Source organism: Calonectris borealis, chromosome 3 (genome assembly GCF_964195595.1).
Source record: "Calonectris borealis chromosome 3, bCalBor7.hap1.2, whole genome shotgun sequence".
Classification (NCBI taxonomy): Eukaryota; Metazoa; Chordata; class Aves; order Procellariiformes; family Procellariidae; genus Calonectris; species Calonectris borealis.
The window spans coordinates 97,374,122-97,395,246 of NC_134314.1; the positions used below are offsets into that span (position 1 = coordinate 97,374,122).

A 21,125-nucleotide genomic window follows, 5' to 3' on the forward strand; every position below is an offset into this window, starting at 1 on the left:
ACTCCATCCTACTCCACAGTAATTTTTTTCCTGTGCCCGTGGCATAAGACACCATATGTACTAATATACTCGTCCTGAAGTGTTTCACAAGCTTTGCATGTATACAACCCGGGAAACATTCCGTCAGTCAAGGAAGGGGTCTGGCTCCTGCATAACCACATGCTTAACAACAAGCATAAGTAGAGGAGAAGCTTTCCGTCTCAAAAGCAATTGCATGAAGCATTCTAGCTTATTTCTCCTGCACTGGCACTGAGGGGAAAAATGTGAGACAGGTAGATGAGAGGTGGAAAAGATGGATTTAGGAATACGGGCCTTGCCATATATTGAAGGCCTTACAAAATAAAATTAAATAGATTTAATTTTTTTTCCTCTCTGGAATTTTTATATTTCCTTTTCAACTTTCTTGTTGTCAGCATGCTCTTGTAGCTGTGTTTATCTGGTTGAACAGTTCCACCAGTTTGCAAGTCTGGTATTTCAATGTTTGCTAAACTCCTGGGTTCATCTCAGCCTCAGGCCCAGATTGTCTCCCAGAAAAGGGCCTCCACATTTGGCTACCAAGTCCTCATTTTGAACTGTGCTTTGAGAGAAAAACATAAGCCCAAAACAAAAGATGAAATTTCAAGTGTCTAAGAGGAGAATAGTGGCTGACACTCCCAGTCCCATATCAGTATCTAACTTTAGGCATTGAAGTTTGGGACATAATAGGGATTTAAAGTTCCTTCCTTTATTAGTTTCTTACTAACTAGAAGTGTTGTCTGCACTAAAAGTAGTCTATGAATCACATTTTAGGCATATAACTGTCTTCATGTATTTTTTGAGGTTCTTCTGTTAGACTTGGGTAAGATTCTGGTCCTAAGTTCCTATTTCTTTCACTCACTAGCAGTGATAAAAGCACTTTAACAGAAAACTCCCATTTTATAGGTTTAGCTAGAGTTCTGTGAAAAGGAGAGTCTGATCCTGATAGGTACTTATTGCTTATATCTGCAAACCCCACAAAAAAGTTTCTCAGATTCCAGTCCATCCAGGCATTTTCAACTGAGTATATTGTTGCTGGAAGCAAACTAATCTTAAATGTATCTTATATTGTTCCTGTCTACAGCCTTGGGAGAAGGTCTGAGTTCTCCAACTAGCTGTAGAAATATGCAGTAGGCACATCTCACCTTGCAGGTCAGAAATTTGGCTGAGATTGGTTAGCTGCTTGACAGTGCCTGGCCATCCTTTAGCATATATAAGCTTTTGCAGCATTGAGCTTCCATCCACATTTCTAGATGGAGGTCTTGTTGCCAAATACTAAGGCAGAAGTTCCTGTGGAAATATTCTGAGTGTGTTCAATTTTCCTATGTGACTATAGAGAGGAAAATGTTTGAACTGCTATTTTAAGCCTGAGCATGCTGCTAGCTTGTAAGACTTGCTAATCCAAGTCTGGCATATTTGCCATCTGAATAGGTTTTCAAATCAAGAAGCAATCCAAAGCTCTGGACATGGAAATATATATCACTCTATGTTTATATCAAAAATTGGGATGTTCCATGTAGCTTTCTCAATATATGCACCAATTTAGTCTTCAATATATGCTTGTCAGTGGCTTAAAAGAGTTCATGCTGTATGTCTTGTTTATTGAAAGTTCATAATGTCTTTCACGTTTTTCATTCTTTTCTGCAGCAATTCAGGCAGGAATCAGTGCAATTATGTTGATGAATGCTCCACATTAGATGATAACATATTGAGGTGGTCTTATCAGGTATGGCATCTTCTGTGTTGCTTGGCTTTCATATTGCTAGACATGTCTGTTCATTTTCCAGATTGGACTGCAATGAGGAGTTAAGGGACGAATAGCAGTGGGGAAGTTGAGTAACAGCGGAGATAAATTCTGTCTATACCTGAGTGATCTTAGTATCTCTTGAAGTTTCTAATAACTATAAAGCTTTTGGCAACCTAGGATTTGTCATATCCCATCAAAGAAATGATCCATCTTGTCCAGTAACATGACATGTGATTTAGAAGAGAGAAACTTTCTGTTAAGAAAAAGAGAGTTGTGCTGGAATTCCTTTTAAAAACGATAGGGAGGCAATAAGCATGACATTTCACTGCCTTGCTAAGCTTGCCGCTCTTTCAAAGAAAATCGTGGTAAATTCTTGTAGCTACAAGGAGTTTCCAATTATTGTGTAAGAAGATTTCATTAAATTACTGTCTTTGTTCTGGATTTATTAGGGATGGGGATAATCTTAGTTCACTTCAAGCCCTGACAAATTGCATATATATTACACTCTCTACCTGATAATACTCATCTGATTAAATGGTTGTCTATTCAGGATGCTTGGGAAAAACTGCTGGAGTCTGAGAAGTATAATCAAAAGGATGACTTCGCTGTTGTTCTTCAGCCTTCTTTCCAAGAAAGAAATCTGCTGCTGAGACCGGTGAGTAAGCTCGAGTTGCTCCATTCTTTCTGGACTGTATCTGCTGAGATTGAGAGCAATATTCAGCTGGCTCTTTCCTGTCTAGGCTGTGTGTAATGCCAGAAGACAAGGGTAGTCAGGCACATGCAGAACACACCTCAGGATCAGACACAGAAGTCCTGAGAGCTTGCTTCAAACGGTGTCAGTCAGAGGTCCTGTGTTTTTTGAATGCTCTGTTCCTTGGAGAAATCAAGTCATGGCACCTCTGTAGATAAGGTTGCGATTGTCTGGAAACTGTCAGTGCTTCTAATTTTTCGATATCTTTGCAGTCATCAGCTCATTCATCCCTGATTACACTCATGTGTGTTTGGAGACAAAGGCAAAAGAGGGTAACAAGAAGTATATAAAAATGGGTAGGGGGGAAAAGATAAAGGTTTTGTAAACTCTGGTGGAAAGTAGAGTTACCTCCCTGCAATGAGATTAATGCAGTCTGGGAACCTAGGAATGAATTTTGTCCAGATTTTGTATTTGGTATAGCCAGTGGGGAATGAATATAGATAGGGTCGTCTGGGATGTCAGACATGTTTTTGCCACAGGTGATCTCTAAAGGGAAGTTCAAAGGTCAGGGTTGTCTGAGACCTGGCAATGAAGAGGGAAAATGTTACTTACTAGATAATGGTTCACTCAGAGCAAGGTGTTAAAATCCAACACATAACGTTAGGTGGTTATTTGTAAAATAGTTTGGTGGTAAGTTGTGGTCTGGTTCCTGGGCATCATAACAGCTCCTTGAATTTGTGCTAATTCCATTGCTCCCCTCAGCTCAGTATCAGAATAAAATGGACTGGGAGAAGAAATTTGCCTTCCAGGAAGGTTGGGTCTGCTGTGTTGCAAAATCTTTCTTTGCTGCTGGGTCTTCTTATGCCAGGCTTGCTTTGTTGATGGTTGGTCTATATGCAAATGACAGACTTTTAACTTTCATGGCATTACTTTTTCTCTTAGTAAATTGCTCTGTTATCGCCTTAAATACCGTCTTATGTCATAGGTGGATTCTTTATTTCTTCTGATTTGTGGTACACCTGCAGACCACCATGTGCAGTCTTCCAAACTCTTCTAACAATCACTTTCATTTAAAAATAAGTATGATCTCTTAAGACAAATTCTGCACTCTTCCACTTTTTAAATGCATGTAAGTGTTAGCTATAAGAAGTGTTGTTTATTCCAAATCATTCATGTGATCACATCTGCATGTTTCCCTGATCTCCCTATATGTCACTATTGTGATCGTGCTTTGCTGTTGCTCTGGTCTTCTTGTCGTGATGATGTGCGGTTCCTTCACTGCTACCTTACAGTGGTAAGGTACAGCAATCACTTAAAAGAACAGCATCTGTTCTGTCTTGACACACCAGCAGTAACTGAGATCAGCAACAAGTGGCTTAATGAGAGTACCAGAGATTAATATTCCTGTGAATATGAATATTATTTTGTAGAATGAGACCTTTTGTGGCTGAATGTCTCATCTTTTCATACTCTTAAGTGTTTTCTCATGCTCAAAATACTTTCTCTTTCAGGGCAGGGATGGTTTCATTACCACATCAAAGACACAAGTGGAAACTCTGGAAGAAGATTATACTATCATGGCTGTGGGCCTCTGGAACAACATGGTGAGCAGTATCATGGACCACTGTTGCTTACCGGACTTTGGACGGATGCCTGGTAGCAACTCCACACTAGCCAGACTTTGAGTAGCAATGAGGAAGGGGAAGGAAGATTATAGGAAGGAAACATCCTATGACTGCTATCCTCGGCTGTGCAGAGAGACTGCTCTCGAATAATGCTAAATGCCCTACAGTCCCAAGACAAATTTCTTGCTGTTCTGTAGCTGCTACTTATTATCAAGAGCTTTTTAGAAAGGTTTCCAAAGTAGCCCTTTGGGAAGCCTCAGGGAGTAAACGAGGGTGACAGACCCTTCTTTTGCTAGTCTCACCTCTGTGACAGAGTGGCACAGTGACAACTGAGGCTCATCCTAACCTGAGATTATAGCAATTATACTCTTCTGTCTCCTCTGTCCTGTATCCATCTCCCTTTTTACTAATGAGTCTCCTAAGGTTGTCTCCTCCTTAACCATCATCCTTCTGCTGCTGTTGCTCATATTAAAAAGGTGATAGACAGCCTTGAGGAGCTCCTATTACTTCCTCAAGAGCTGGATGTCCTACCCAGCTGAGGAAAGCCAACAAATGGTGCCTTCTAGGAGGGAGAGGGTGTCTGAGAGAAACATAGACTTTCTGACCCACTCGAGCTTGAACGTGATGACCAGTTCTGTAGGAGGCTGTTTCCTTCTGCAGGCTTGAGCTGCCTGCACAGAGCATTTGTGCGTGTGACTGAGTGGATGCACATACAGCTGGAAGCGTTTGCATTTTAAAATTGATGATGGGGGCAAGTGAAGAAATGGGAGTTGCTTTTCAATATGAATGAGACAAAAAAGCAGGCACATCGTTTTGGACTCACCAGAGCAAAGTAGGATGTTAAAGCTTAGTGCATATTATATTTGGATATGTCCTGATATCAGTGGTTTTGGATAAGATGCTGATTTTACTGTTCCTTCTGACTTAGAAACTTCCAAAATGTTCTGCTTTTTTTTTTCTTATAACCTTCTTATAACACATATAATCTTTTTTTAATTAAAAAGAATCTGCAATGGCCTATTAAGTTAAAGATAAAAGGCTTACTTTTTTTGCTTGTTTTGCAGTCCACATGTTAATAAGATTTTCATTTGAGAGCACCTACTATTCCTGTGTCTGTCCAAATTGTCCTAAGCATGAATGAAAAAAAGTCTATACTGTAACTGCCTTTTAGTAAACCACATTTAAAAATAAATCCATGCAGATTGGCACGTTCTTGTTTCCTTTTATGCTAATTCTGGCAGTAGTAATGCTGTTGTAGCCCTGATCATTTAAAGAAGCAGGATTTGCAGGAAGAGGCTTTTATTCAATGAGATGATATCGCTAGAAAAATTCTACAGTCACTCTAATAAGAGATGTTATCTTTTAGTTAAAGTTAGTAGGACTTCAGTTAGTTAGTAGGAGCCAGAGTTAAAAATTGATCAGCTGTTGAAGCTCTAACCTTGGAACTGATGTTCTGCATCCAGTTATCTCCTCTGCTGTTATCTGTGACATTCCTCATGAAGATGTCAAAGTTCCTACCTCAATTCTTCTATCGTAAAATAGATGCCATGATAAGATGTACGTTGGCTTTTTGATTGTTGTATTACCTCGGCCTCAGTAGGCAACTAGTTTCACTAGCTGAATGAGCAAACCAGACAGCAAAAGTCAGATTCCTGAAGTGTGAATTAAACATTCTCTCTGTTTCTGGCAGTTCTCTGTTAAGAAACTGAGTGAGTTTCTTTAACTGCCCATGTCTCGGTGTCCCCATCAGTGTTGGAGATACTTACCTAGATCACGCAATTACCATCACTTAAACATGATCTGTAAGACACTAGAAAGCGGTGGCATATCCTCCTCAGATACTAATCATTATAAATACTGAAGATAGTCAGGAGCAAGCCACACAAAGTATGAACATCCAATTTGCTGTTAAAAGTGGCCCTTTACATCTGCTTAGCACAGTTTTTCAATCAGCAAATTTTTGAAATGCAATGCTGAATATTCCTTCAGCTAAGTGCAGAAAATGAATGCTTTGGACTGGAGAGGGACCACAGTGCCACCAGCTTGCCAGCCCATTTTGTGCCTCTCCAGGAGGAATTGTTTGGGTCCAACTGAAACAAACTTGTCAGAATCTGAGATCGATCTAACTGTGGCGATAGATCAGCCTGAACTAATATGTTTTCTAGGGCTTATCAGTTGGAAACTGACCTCCAGCTTTGAGTAATGTCCTTCTTTTTTATCAGATTCTGCAATTAGCAGAGTTCATGTGCTTCTAATGGGCTTCACTTTCATTTTTTTCCCAGTCTAGACTATAGCTCTTTTTTTTTTTCCTATGGCTTCTTACTGTCCAGCTTTTTAGATTTCAATTTATGCAGAATGCCAATACTAGGCATCTTGAATAATTTTTACAAGGAGATGTGATAGTAACATCCCCATTCTGAAACAGCTACATTGCCTCCTTCAAATCCAGGCTCTGTAGAAGGGGGTTTATCTTCTGAAGTTTAGTAACTCATGCAAACATACTCAGTTAACCCAGCACTGATTTCTCTTTCCTGCCCTCTCAAATTCTTCCACTTAGCTTGCAACAAATTCCTTCTGTCCCTTCAGAGGATATTTTTTTTTCTTTACAGCTTCTGCCAGCAGAAGAGTCTTCCTCTTTCCCTCTGCTTCATTTTTCTGTCCATGTTTCCCCCTTTTCTGCACATACTTTCTTTTGCCTCCTGGTCTCTGTCCTTGAGCATCCCTGTTCTTTGGTGTGTTATTCTATTCCTGTCATTTTAACTGCTAGGAGCATTTTGTGGAAACAGCAGAGGTGAAAAACTATAAGCAAAACAAAGTGGTACTTTTAAGGATGGCTGTGTTAGGGCCAGTTACCCAGTCTCAGGCAGTGAGCGTGCAGGGAAGCCACCAGAACCAGAGAATTGTCATAAAGGAGACAAATACCAACTTTGCTTTATTTCAGAGTTTTCCCTCAGTGTGAGGTGGTTCCTCTAGAGAGGGGACAGCTTACATGATCTGGAGGAAGAGCAAAATGTGGCAAAACTACATCTTGCTGCTGGTTTGAAGGGAGACTACAGGAATGGTAGTATTCCCTTCACAACTCCTTTTCCCCTCTGTTTTCCTGCCTCCTCTTTGATTTAATGCAATTTTTTTAGTACAGCTGGCAATCATCAGAAAGGCACCTCTCTGGGTAGGTTCCTTGTCTGCCTGTTATGGTATTCTGCCATGATATGAAAGCAGATGATATGAAAAGCTATCATCGTAAAAAAGCTTTCAGCATAAAAAGCACTGGCAGGTGTCCTCACCCAGTAAAGGTTACTCTAGTTCTACAGGGAAGTCCAGCTAATGGTTTATGCTGACTGCTTTAAAAACATCAGTTGGGAACTGATATGAAATCAACATCATGACTTGTCAAGCAGCAAACACAGCAGAATATGGAGGTGCCCGAGAACTGCATTCGGAGAGTTTTCCTCCTCCTGCTACCTGCCAGGTTGCCCTTACCTTGTGCTGGGGCTTGGTACCAGCCTCTTTCTTGGAATTATTACCTGCTTATTGGCCAAAGGGCAAAACCTTGAAAATCTAGTGGCAATTGGCAGTTGGACTGCACTTCAGTCTGGCTGAGAAGAAGCTGAGCTAGCAGGTGCTAAGGACTTGTCCTAGGCACGGCTGCTTATTTTACCAAAACGTTTCTGGCTGTCTAGGAGCAACGTGATTCATACACTAAGCACATCAGAGAACAGTCAGCAAAATGACATTGGGTAGCTAGGAAAAGCTGAGAGAGGTTGGTTGTTTACTTGGACAGCCTTGATGTTTATCACAGAGAGCCTGATTGATTAATTTTGGCAAATGCCTACAATTTTACCTCTGGAAGTATATTCAGGGGCACAGCTCCTTTCGTGTGTGTAAAGAACTTAGAAAAGAAGCCTTTGCTCTTGTGTTTGGCATTCTTTTGAGTAACAGAAAAGACCACAAAAAACCTATCCTGCAACCAACAGAGAAACTGAAATCAGGCAAGAACCCGAACGGGAACAGCACTGCAGGAGGCTGCCCGTGCCTCTTCTGCGTTCAGGGGTTTACACTGACTTAGAAACTGCTGCAGTACCAGAGCAGACCTGCACACCAACCAGCCTGCAGACAGATGTGCTAGAACTCAGGAGAGGTTTTGGCTGACCACAATGCAGACTTGGTGCCCGATTTCCTGACCAGGACCTTGCGGCTCTGCTGCATAGGAGCTTTGCTGGGAGAACAGTGTCTTTAAGCCGTCTGGAATGAATTGCTTCCTGAAGAAATTCATTCTCATCACCCAGCTCCCAACAACATAAAAGTGTCTCCTACTTGTTTGAAATTCATTCCTAGCCAAGAAGTATCACCCTTGTCCCATGTTCTGTGGGATCATTCTGTGCTGGAAGAAGAATATTTTCTTTTAAGAATGTCATTAAATAGCTACTTTCTTTTGTCCTGGGAGGATGGGAAAGTACCAGCTCCCAATGTATCTTTTCTCTGAGCTTCATTATTTTGCATGTTTCAGGGACCTGCCTTTTATTCCTATCTCTCTCTCAAAAAAGCACAGACTGTTTCTTCAAATGCTTCTTTCAAAGCATATCTAGCTCTGTAAACCTTTTCTCTATTTCTCTGAATTTTCCCATTATTTTCATTGATGGAAAAACCAAAACAGAATATAACATTCCTGCCCAGAATGTATCGGTGACATCAAGCCTGTTATTGCTGTATTTTTCAGTGCCTTCAATCCTGTTTCTTCTGTAGTCTGCTGCTTCTGGCAGCTGCCGCTGCTGGTGCAAACTGAGTAGACATTCACTGAGGAATCTTAAACGGTGGCCAACTCCTTTGGGTGTGATTGCAATTTAATTAGCACCAAGCAAGGTCCCTGAACAGGTGAAGTGATTCTTCGTGGTATTTACCACTTTGTGCTGTCAGTATTGAGTTTTGAATTATTCCATGATTTTTCATTAACAACAATCCCCTCTCCATCTTGTGAGAAGAAGCCTAACAAATATAAATATTATCAAGTCTCTGTGCAGAGTTGGAGTGCACCTTTTCATGTTGTCTAACATGTATGAAAATGTAGATAAGGAAACAGTTCTGGAAGGTGGGATAAATTAGCGAGCTTTTAGTTGCATGGGCTACAGCCACTAGAGGATTTGTGTGTGACCTTAATGTGTTATACTCCATGTTTCTGACTTTGCTGCAAAATGAATTTGCAGCAGAGGGAGTACATAAAGATAGTCATAAGATAGTCCTTCTGTCATAAGACAGAAGGAAAAAAGATAATGCAACATGAATGTATCACCAAATGGAAGATTTTTAGTTTTCCATTTGTATTAGGGATTTTGTACTTTCTGCTTCTGAGGTAAAGCGATGTGGACTTACCCAAGCCTTCAGTGTATAATCTAAGTCAAAGCTGCATTTTACAAGGAGTTTTGGTAATACCATTTTTACTTCAAAGTTTCAATCTACTCAGAGTTGCTTTTCCTCCCATACAAAAGTCTTTAGTTTCTTCATACTTTTACATGGAAACAATAAACTGTAGAAACCTGAAGAAAGGTCTCCCAAGCCTTTCTCAAATGTTCGTGAGCATGGTTTCACAGCCTGGGAGAAGATAAAAACCGTGTGGCAGATGAGGCCCGGGAGGAACGGACAGACTGCTGCAAAGAGTTGTTACCTGGCAGCGGAGCTGCGGCAAACCACCTTTCGCTTTCTCATACTCAGCCCAGCTGGGAAGTAAAACTGGCTTGCAAATGTCAGCAAAGTTTAAACTGCATACCATAAGGGGGGAAAACTAATCATGAAGGTGGTTTGAGCTATGCTCTTCTAGAGCATCTCCACAGTTACTGTGGTTGAGCTGATAAATAGCGACTTGATTGCAAGCAGTTGAATACTGTGGTATGAGATCAGTGCCTTGTGGGAAAAACACTTACAGGGTCGGCATTCCCAAGAGCAGAGTTAATGTGTGGATGCTTGTTTTAACGATGATGGGATGACAGTCTGATCATGTGAGAGGTCTTGTTTTCAGTTCCTTGCTTTTGTAGGTATACATGTGGTATGTTATACATAGATAAATATTTATCATAAGCAAAACAAATTTTTAAATATATAAAAGGACCTGATGGAAAACTCCAGGCACTAGAGCCTTTGTGTTGCTGCTGCTCTCCCGTCCCTCCCCAACACAGCATGTGTACAATTCCTCTGTTCTCTCCCTTTCTAGATGGAGCCACTTGGACGGAAGCAGCCTTACGATTTCACAAAAATGCTTCAGGTCCGGTGTCCATCTCAGGTAAAAGGGTTTCTTTAGTACTGTGAGATTTTATTTACTCTTTGTAGAATTTCCAAGTTTTCAAATACTGTTGTCATCTTCTGAAGTTCTTGGGAATGTGCACTTACCCCAGATATTGCACTGTTAAAAATTCAGTGTTTTTAAAGTTCATTGACACGGACTCTTTATTTTATAAAGATGAAACTCTGAAAACAAGAACTTTTGACAATATTTAGTTAAATCATCCTACTGTGTCAGATATATTCAAAATATAACTAGCTAATCTGAATTTATTAATTGTGGATATCAGGAGTCTATTATCGGTATTAAAATCTGTCTCAGCAATAAAATTGAATCCGTGTGTTTTATATAATTTAGCTTTTCTGTGATTTGACTCTGTCTGCTGTCAGGTTTCACTATTTTAGTGCCTGGAGCTGTCAATAGCCCGATAGTATCTTCAAGGTCTGAGCATCTCTTGTTCAAAGAACAGATTCTTGAATGTTTTTGCATTTAAGCTCTGACTTCAATAATTTGATAGTGATAAAATATTACTGGCATCCAAAAGCTTCACTGAACAGCAATTAAAGCATCAAAGAAATTGAGTTACGTGTTTTGTTTGATGTTAGGTTTAAGGCAAGAGGTGGTGCTGTGCCTAGAGCACACCAGGGCTTAATTTTCAGGTCTAACCTGGTTTACTTCACTAGTGCAATGTTCATTCAAAAATTAGTACTGTAAAGCTTTTCTTCTCTTGGAAAATCTATCTGGAAGACTTTAACATCAGCTGACTCTGTTTCCACTAGCATTGGTAAACATACTCTCTTCACTCTGCAGGAAAATCCGTATTTGTTCACATATAGAAATAGTAACTACTCATCTTCCCTGGATACATCAAACACCAAAGAAATATCTCAGGTATAGTAGGACTGTTTGCATCATATGGACTGAGTGTATTCCAGGGAGTGGGGAGGGAGGTGGGTGAGTGTGTTGTAGCCTGATTAAACAATGCTACCTGGGAAAACTAAATACAAAGCTCCAGCTCTTTATTTCCATGCTTGACTAAATAGTCAGATATCACATTTTCTCCTTGGTGGATTTTGTAGAGTGCGATTTAAGGTAGATGTGTTCAGCCAGCCTAAACTAAGTCTTGCCTTCACTGTTAAGAACCTCTTTTAAACATCTGGATAACAATATTAATTTTCCTGGGATAAGAAGCTGGTGAAAATGGGGCTATTTAGTCCGACCGTGGAGGAAACTAGATCAGATCAGCATGACACCAGTGTGTGGGTCTGATTTCATCTCGTTTATGCCATATTAAAACTGAAGAACAATGCATTTTTCATTTGTCTTTTTTGTGAGATATTTGCAGATTAGATGTGCAGAGATAAACAGCCATGCTTTTTTTTTTAGTCGTGGCACTCTGATTCTGAGCAGAACTTGCTCCTAAGCAGCTACAGAGGGAGGTGATAATGCTCATTTTCATGCCCCAGAACACAGTGTCTAGACCACATCTGCACTCAAAATGGCCTATACATCATTGGAAAGTAATACACATTTCTCCTCTCATTTAATACAATGACATCTGTTTTGTTAGTTATTCAGGGTGTATAGACCTCTGCGTGGGGCAATGGTACCTACTGCTCTGATTTTTGGTAGTAGTTATGGTGTAGGAGACAAGAAGCAACATGGTGTTATGTTTGTGGGTTGGTTTTTTTTAAATTAAAAAACCAAAATGGAGCAATGGGACAAGACACACAAGTATCTTTTCCTTAGGCAAGTTAGCCTACTTAAGGAGTTCTGTAGAGAGATTTGGAGCAAACACATGTCCTTGGGTCTTGTGTGATGGTCTGCTCCAGTATACTGACAGCCAGCCTTCACTAACAGTAGACCTTGGGGGTGCTTCCGTCAGTAGGCTGCAACCCAAAAGAGCCAGGAGGGCAAATCCCTGGCTGCACGTAGAGGGCTGCACACGGAGAAGGCAGACTCATGACCTGCTGACAAAGATACGGTTTCATGCTGGGATATTTCAGGCGTGTTCGAACAGTTTCTCGCAAAAAGATGTGAGCTCACCTTGCTCGGAGTATGGGCGCACAAAATGTTGCATAGCTGAACACAGCATGGCACAAAGTCTGAAATAACTGGCCCCACTGGTAGACAAGAGCTGTGCTGCCCAAATAGGGCTGTGTGACTTCTGAGCAGACTGAGGTGTCTGCCTTCAAAGGGCAGTTGTAGGCATGGCCTGAGGACAGGCTGAGCTGGGTAGATGTATACAAAGTATGTAGGAAATTCATTAATCTAATGCTCTGAGGCATAAATGGTTTATCATGGCTGGAGTATAGTGAGTCTGATGTGAAGTCTTGCCCTGTCTGTCTTTGCAGGAGAGGATTTATGGAACAAATATTCCCTGTTTTGACCGGAGTCCCTCTGATACAGTTCCAGTTTCAGGTGCAGTCCTATGCAATTTTATTGTAGAGCTATTTCATTTGATGATAGAAGGGGAACAGGAACTGGGGTTAGTTAGGAAAGGTACACTTTTCTTTGAAGCAGTGCACTCTATTGACTGTGACTTTTAAGATCCTTTTTAGAACAACGTAAGTAGTTGTATAGCAAGATGCAAGCTCTCCCTCAAGGATGGTGAAAGCTTATGCTACTGCACCTTCCATGTACAAAGTGACAGTGGAAAAGACAGGAGGTAGTCGGGTATTTCAGTTGCGGCTGTGGTAAAACTGGGTATGTATGGAGTAGGGACTCTTGTCAGTGCAGCCTGGGGTGCAAAAAGCCACGTGGAATCCTGTCACCGGATGGGTTTTGTCTTCCCTGCGATGGTCCCAAAATTTCCACACTGTGCTGGCACCGGAGCTGTGCCTGCTTTTGAGTCATTTCCACTGGTTAAAAGGAATCTGAGTAAGCACAGATGCAAGACTGAAATCTTACAGCCTCCCTTGTTGCTGTAGCTAATGCCCACTTATAGTACCAAGAATCATTTCTGTTTGATGCGTGTCAGTGTCTGTCATTCTGAGCCGATGCTGTCAAGAATATTAAAATACTGTCTTTGCAATGCTTTATGCTTATTCTAAGGAAAATTTCTGATAACAATCACAATTTGAATTTTTCTTTCTTTCCACTTTCCCTTACACTACCTTTATTTTTTATTTATTAGTTCATAATTTGAAACCGGCAGATATTCGGGTGATTGCTGCCCTGGGAGATTCACTCACAGTAAGTAAAGATCACTGGATAACCATTGTTAAAGCAAGTAATGAAAAAGCATTTCTGAATTTTTACCTGAGAAATAGAATTATGCCCTATTGAGCCAAATGCATTTTTCACATATTCTTTTCCATACTCCACCTTGACTGACTGGTAATCAGATCATGAGTCTAATCTCGGTGCACAGTTCCCACTTAAAGTCCACAAGAGTGCCATACAAGGAAGAGCTTCAAGATTAGATTGTGCAGCAGCAAAACCAGCCTGCTAGAGTGGACTTGCAACAATTGCTTGTCTTTCTTGATTCTAGGCAGCTCCCAAGGTATTTGCCTTCAAAACTATTAGTAAGCAGCGTAAACAGAAAGAACAAATTCTGCAGCTAATTGTGTGTATGTGTGTGTACATATGATATGATATATATATATATGATAATACCAAAGCCTATAAAGCCACATCCATTTATACTAAGTATTTGAGTAAAATTGCAATAGATCATCAGGTGTGTCAAGTGTAACTTATCTTGGGATTTTTTTTAACACTCTTCTGGAGCTACGTAAACTCGTTACCCCTAGACTGGCTATGATTCTCCAATCAGTGATGGCTGCTTCACTGCTCACATCATAATTCATGTTTCTTATGTGCTCTGTGTTAATTACCACATTAAATCCTTGTAGTCTCCTGTTTTGGGGAAACTGGGAGAGGGAAGACATAAAATCACCGTACCACTTTTTAATGTGAGGAACATTATAATAAATTATTCATCAGGACCATTGCTATCTTATTTATTCCTTATGTAAATTTAGAATTATATGAATATTTTTAACATTCTCAACTGATTTTTTCCCCACTTGATCTAATCAAGAGGTTGATAGAAGAGGGTAATTCACTGGAACAGAGTTAAAATACCCTCAGTCCTTGATCCTCTTGAGACCAAGAATCTGTTATATTTTGGGAAGATGATGTAGCTTGCTTCATTAATATCCTCTTTAATTATTTTCACTAGGATCAGTCACAGAACTAGTTACTGTAGCAATTCTTATTTTCTGAAGGTGAACTCTTCTTTTGTGCTTCCAGGCAGGTAATGGGGCAGCATCCAAACCCCATCACGTTCTGGATGTCCTGACTCAATACCGAGGTGTTTCTTGGAGGTGAGTCCCAGTAATTCGCCCCCAATGGGAGGGAACCCATTTTCTTGGGTTTTGATATGTATAGTTGTTTTTGGTAACAAATGGAGGCTTGTGGAGAGTGAATTTGACTTTACGTTTTGCATGGAGGCACGCGGTTGTACTTTTTCTCATGATAAATAAAATATTCAAACTAGTGGCTATCTAGAGTACAATGTAGCATGGCTGGAATAGGCCTGGATACACGGATGAAACGAGGTCCTTGTTAAGACTGTCCTTTCTCCTCTCACGGTTGTAGCTATTGCAAAGGGGACTTCTAGATCCCAGTGGCATTGCATCACTTGCGCATTCTGCATTTCTGTCCCTGCTCTTTCTATATCCTGTCTGCTCTTCCCCACTGTGGCCCACGTCACCCATTTGTCTCGTTTAAAATCAGCGGTCTATGAAAAGTCAGATGCTGCTGTTTCATACACAATATCTATTTCCTTGACCCTTTCCCAGTATTGCTTACATCATGCAGAACAGTTTATCAATTACGAGTCAGTGCAGACTTTTATGTGTGCAGCATTTTATTAGACAGGTCAAAAAGCCACTCTGAAGAAAGGCAATCACGTTCACTTATTATTCTGCAACTGTATTATTTAACACCAAACCTGTCAGGCTGATTTTCTGTTCATCATTTCTTATCCATCTGAAATACTGCAGCTCTGTAAGAGGTTTAAACAGATACTAGAGCACTTCAAAATACTCTATTCCAAATTAAAGGGATGCTATAGAGATGTTGTAAGTCCAACTTTTTATATTTTGATCTTTAATCATATTCTCCTGACATTTGGAGGGAAAAGTATGCTAGCATTCTCTACAGCATGAAGGAGGGTAAAGAGCACATAGACATATGGTGAGTTTTACCAGTCTAGTAGTAGTCTTCCAGCTGAGTGAAATGGGGGTGGAAGGTATTGAGTATACTTATCACTGTGAAATATATGCTTTTAGAACTTGTTGTTATGGATACAAAGGATTTGTTAACTAAGAACGGAAGTAGTAAATATTTTAATAGGAACAACAATAGCAAAGATGGAAGCTTTTAAAAATTCTCATTTCTTTCAGCTAGGTTTGAACTTATGTTAAAACACATGAGAGAATTAAAAGGGCAGCTAGTGTACAGGGCTTTTAATATAATTATTATGATTATGACTGAGCCTCTGATTTTGTGACCCCATTGGTATGCACACAAAGAGCTTGCTTTGACTTAGTACAACCACCGGAGAACGTGCTGTGTACATGTGTAGAAACCCCATCAGGGGGAGCTGCCTTACCAAGTCCATCATATCTTGGAACACTTTTTTCTTCTTCTTTCTTTTTAACAGTGTTGGAGGAAATGAAAACATAAGCACAGTCACGACACTAGCAAGTAAGTGCCTTTTTCCATAAACTTGATAAATATCTGGAGCTGTTTATTAAAACAGCTGTTGTTATAAAAGAAAACATGAAGAAAGATTTACAATTTGTAGCATGACAGAACCAATCCCTTTGTATTCAATGTCCAGTGCTGAGTACAAGTTGCATAACAACCACACTGTAATTTGCTGTGCATGACTTCTTAACTGTGTATTTTGTAATTCCTAGGGGTTTGGTTGTTTCAGTATTCTGGTTATAGTTCTGTCCAAAATGTGTTAGGGAAAGATGAATCAAAGATCTTAAGTCATAGCCTAAAGAAACTATTTTGACTATACGGGAAAGTCGTTTTAGGCAGAAGCAGAATCGTGTTACAAGATCAGATTTTACATGCTTTTTAGAGGTCAGGGCATTTTAGATCTGGGGTGTTTGTAAGGCTAGTTTGTAACCTAGGATCTAGAAGGGAATCTTAGATCTTTGGGGTTAATACATCTGGGAAAATCAGGCTAAACGATTTGATTCCAATCCATCTGCAGTTAGAGTATGATGGCATGAGAGTCTCCTGCCTGAGCCTCACTTACCAGGCAAGATGGCATTGCTAACCAAGATGATCACATTAGGTCATGAGATATCTGAATTAATGAAATTCAGAAATCTTGAAGGCAAGGAAATAGTTGTATGGTGACAAATCTCCACGTTTATTATACTTAAACGTTAATTTTTTTATAGGTATCTCTTAAAGCTTTTTAATGGTCTTTTACAAAGGTCTAATCTTTATAACCTCATTTGTTACCTGCTGAAGTAAGCAACATTTCAGGGTGCTGTCTTTTTCTGCAGACATTCTTCGTGAGTTCAACCCATCCCTGATGGGGTATTCCACTGGCACTGGAAAGGAGACTACAGATAATGCTGCACTCAACCAAGCTGTGGCAGGGGATCGTGCAGAGTAAGAGGAAAACTCTTTTGATTTTAATAGAAAGTTGATTTTTCTTTACAACTCAGTTCTAGCTAAAAAAGGCCCAAACCCTGGACTTGGGCAGGAGTGCAATAAGGCTGATAGGCAAGCCCAAATTTTTTTCTTTAGCTCATCTCTAGCGTGAAGGCCAAGAAATGTGATGGGAACTTTGGAATGTTTCTAATCTATGTCAAATAAATTAGCAGCAAACTCTCTTGTCAGTAGGACCAAGAGTTCGTGTAGAGAAACTGAGACAGAGAAAACTGTGAATTGCTTATGGTTAGTCTGTGGCAGAGCTGGGAATTAGCTAGAGACCACTATGCTCAGTCTTCAGTGAAATTCATATCATATCTTTTTCTCTTGGGAACACTTCTTATGAGACATACATCAGTGGCTTGAGGCCATGTAATAACATTGATACATGCATGGATGCTTCAGTGATACGTGTATCAATAGCATCTGTCTGATGTTGGGATGGAGCAAAGTGCATTTATTTTGTGGTAGCAGAGTATATTTTCTATATAGTCTGTAAAAGTGTAACTTTGCAGCATTTGCAAAGCGGTCAAGTGCCTGTTGGATGCTAATTGTTTTCTCATTTTTTTTCCCATCACTGTTTCAAAATATAGCCTTTTTTTAGGTATCATACCTCTCATTCAATGAAAATTGGACTTTCCCAGGTTTTTTTAGCCACAATGTGAGGGATGTTCATTCATCAGCTTTCCTCTTTACCTTGCTGTCTATGCAGGATTCCTTTTTAACTTTTATTATTTTAGTTTTATGATTTTATTTTTCTTTTATTTTTAGGGATGTTCCTGCACAGGTTAGAAGACTGGTGGACCGAATGAAGAATGATACTGTGAGTTTGATATGTCATTAATATCTTTAGAAAGATGAAGTTATGTGGCTTCATTAATTTCTAACAGACCAACAGCAGATGCCAAACATTAAAGCTATGGTTACAGCAGTGTACCGTGTAATATTCCCCAGTGCAGAGTGTGAGTCAGTACAAATAATCTATAGCTTTGTCTTAAATGAATTTGTACCAGCATGTGATAGTTACTATCAAACCCAGATAATTGTAATCTTCTCATAATTTTTATGACATGTGGCAGGTAAATTCAGTGCTGTTGCTTCCCCTCCCAACCTACGTCACCCTGTAAGATGACAGAACTTTTTCTCTGCTAGGATTTTGCTGTGGTACTAGTAATTGTCTTGTAAGCACATGGTTTTGCCAGCAGTAATGATACGTGCTAGGATGTTGAGGGCAAGATTTTCAAGTGGCAAATCATGTGGAGTAAACACGTGAAGTGGGGAAAGGACTTGTTTTCTTTAAAAACAATTTAGTCCCTTCTTTCACTTAGTTATCAGCTGATTTTTGACTTACATGTTTGTTGTTAGGAATGGTCTGTAAAACACATATTAGGCTGAGGATTGCTTGCATATTTTTCACCTCAACTACTGCTTTGAATGCTTGCTATTTTAATTTGACAAATGTGCTATGCAATCAGTGACCTAAGTTACATGATATTATTTTGGCTTTCTAATTGTGCATTTGGAAAGCAGCCAAAAAGCCTTCGGGATAACTGTGTGTTATAGTATAAATACTCTGGTGAATACATATTGGCAAAAATATTTGCAACACTTTCCTTTTTGGTTCACTTTCTCGTAAACAAGGTTTCACTCTGATGGCTGTATCTGAAATGAGATTAAAAGGGATAGCAACTAACAATGAAGCAGTTGGATGGTTTTCATTCAAACCATTCAAAGCTTCTAAGTACTACTCTGTCATATTTATCAGCTTGGAAACATCACACCACAGAAATGAATGCAAATACCTTTTATTTAACTGACAAACTTCTTTTTTTATTTAACTAATAAAATTCTTTCTAACTAGAAAGAATGTTCATATATCATATAGGTCATATATCTTTGATTTAAGAGCTCCTTTTTTTCTCTTTTTAAAACACCTTTTTAGTGCAGGAGGAAAATTTTCCCCTCTTTTAATTTGGATAAATACATTTTGAGACCAGACTACTGAACAGTGTGTTTACCAGCTGGGATATGTTGCCTTCTGCCTTTAAAGATAGATGGTTATAAAGCACCTGAGGCTGATATACTATTGCTGCTTTTCTTAGTAGTGTTTTGCATGGAAATTGAAGCATTAAGATATTGAGTACAACATCAGCTACATGGTACTAAGCGTATCTGAAGCTTTCCTCAAAGCTAAGAAGGTGTGTGTTTACTGAAGCATAATTACCTTGCATTAGCTAGCCCTTTGCAAAATCCTTCCAGAGGAAAAAGTGCTATATTTTTTTACCAGTATTGTTAGATAGAGTTAATATTGGCCCTCTGCTCTTTGCAGTTTGTCTCACAGCAAGACCAAAATATATTGCCCTCTAGGGTTTTCCAGCAGGATAGCTGCATTACTTATGACACAGTAAAACATATACCATCATTTTTGCAATGAAGATATATTCCTAGAACTGCAGGAGGAGTCACTCAGTGTACACACAAGATATTACTAAGAAAAGCATACAGATGGATTTTGAGCAATAGTTTTCCGAAGCAAAGAATTTTGCATGGTACTACTGATATTGTAAATCTTATTTAGATCTTAGTAGTTTCTACATCTTCAGTCATGACTACGAATTCATTTTTGTTGTTGATGCTTAGAGAACTATAGCCAGGTACCCTGAGAAATGTTAAATTTGTGTTTAGTATGTTGCCTGCCCCCCTCCCCTTTCCTCCCCTTTCCTCCCCTTTCCTCCCCTTTCCTCCCCTTTCCTCCCCTTTCCTCCCCTTTCCTCCCCTTCCCTCCCCTTCCCTCCCCTTCCCTCCCCTTCCCTCTCCTCCATTTTTTTTCTTTTTTTTTCTTTTTTAATTAATAACTTTAATTCCATCTCCTTCTGTGTGCAGAGAATAAATTTGCAGACTGACTGGAAGCTCATAACACTTTTCATAGGAGGAAATGACCTATGCAAATTCTGCAAAAATCCAGTAAGTCCCCTGCTGCCTGCAGCATGAATAGGTTGGGCATAGGGTCTCTATGCATTGCAGTGTGTGAGAGGGCAGAACTCAGGGGGTGAGACCAAAATAAGGTAGTTCTTATTTGTGCAGCTGTCCTGGTTTTGGCTGGATTAAACCACAACAGCATCTCTGTAATGTAACTTACGGAGACCTTCAGGTTGTTCAACCTGATGTTATGATAAATGAAGTTATATCTTTAGAACACCTGTAAATTGCATAATTGTAGCTACTTTGTTTTGCTGTTAACCACGATAACTTTCTGTTATCTAGACACTTTACCACCTGTCGATAATAGGTCAAGGGTTTTTGCTCTTCTTTGCCTTGTGCACAGTCACACTCCTAAGTCTCACTCGGTGCACTCTTACCAGTTTCAGTGCTATGGGAATGGTTCTACCCACAGCTCATGCTGATGCAATTATATATAACATAGTATATATTGTATATATGTATAAAATGTATATACATACTGTATATAGCCTTTGGTATGTGTGAGTATAGAGGAGGTGAAAGGCTGTGGCAGACTCCTCACATAGTGATGAGTCTTACCTACTTACAACCAGCAAAGCACATGCTTTTAATTCTGCATGATTAATTTCAGATCAGGAAAAACGGCAAAGCAGCACAATAAGATGGTTATAAAACAAGGAAGGAGCAAATTAACCATTCCTACCCTTCTGCTCCTGACCCAGACACAAAATGGCAGTTGCTCCTGAGTGTGGGTGGCAAGGAGATAGCACGTCTGCATCCAAAGATCGCAGTGATACTTCCTTTATGTTGCACAGCTACAAATAGTGCCAACCACAATGCTCTTGGTGAGCTGTGATTTAGGAAATGAATAAGGGAATGGAGCTGTCCAGTTTTGTAGACTAGGCCAGTGGGGCGCTCGATGAACTTCTGCTTGAAATTAAATCAAAGAGAATTAAGGCTGAAAATAAGACAGACGTTTCTCATAGGGAAGTTTATTTGACTGTTGAGTGGTTCCACAAGTGAAGAAATAAAAATTGGATTACTTAAGACAATTAAATTAGAGGGTTTAAACCACTTAAACGGAACAGGGAAATTTCGCTGCTGAGAGGCAAGTATGTAAAGTGA

General features: G+C 39.7%; 1 protein-coding gene across 1 annotated transcript in view; it reads left to right on the forward strand.

Moving 5' to 3' along the window:
- PLB1 (phospholipase B1) overlaps positions 1-21,125 on the forward strand; it is an 82,389-nt gene that overhangs the window by 14,724 nt on the left and 46,540 nt on the right. The window contains exons 12-23 of the mRNA XM_075146844.1: positions 1,663-1,741; positions 2,313-2,417; positions 3,965-4,057; positions 10,281-10,349; positions 11,160-11,240; positions 12,704-12,770; positions 13,486-13,544; positions 14,607-14,680; positions 16,024-16,067; positions 16,889-16,997; positions 17,811-17,862; positions 19,923-20,003. Coding sequence (XP_075002945.1) covers positions 1,663-1,741; positions 2,313-2,417; positions 3,965-4,057; positions 10,281-10,349; positions 11,160-11,240; positions 12,704-12,770; positions 13,486-13,544; positions 14,607-14,680; positions 16,024-16,067; positions 16,889-16,997; positions 17,811-17,862; positions 19,923-20,003 — 913 coding nt within the window. The remainder of the gene's footprint in view (positions 1-1,662; positions 1,742-2,312; positions 2,418-3,964; positions 4,058-10,280; positions 10,350-11,159; positions 11,241-12,703; positions 12,771-13,485; positions 13,545-14,606; positions 14,681-16,023; positions 16,068-16,888; positions 16,998-17,810; positions 17,863-19,922; positions 20,004-21,125) is intronic.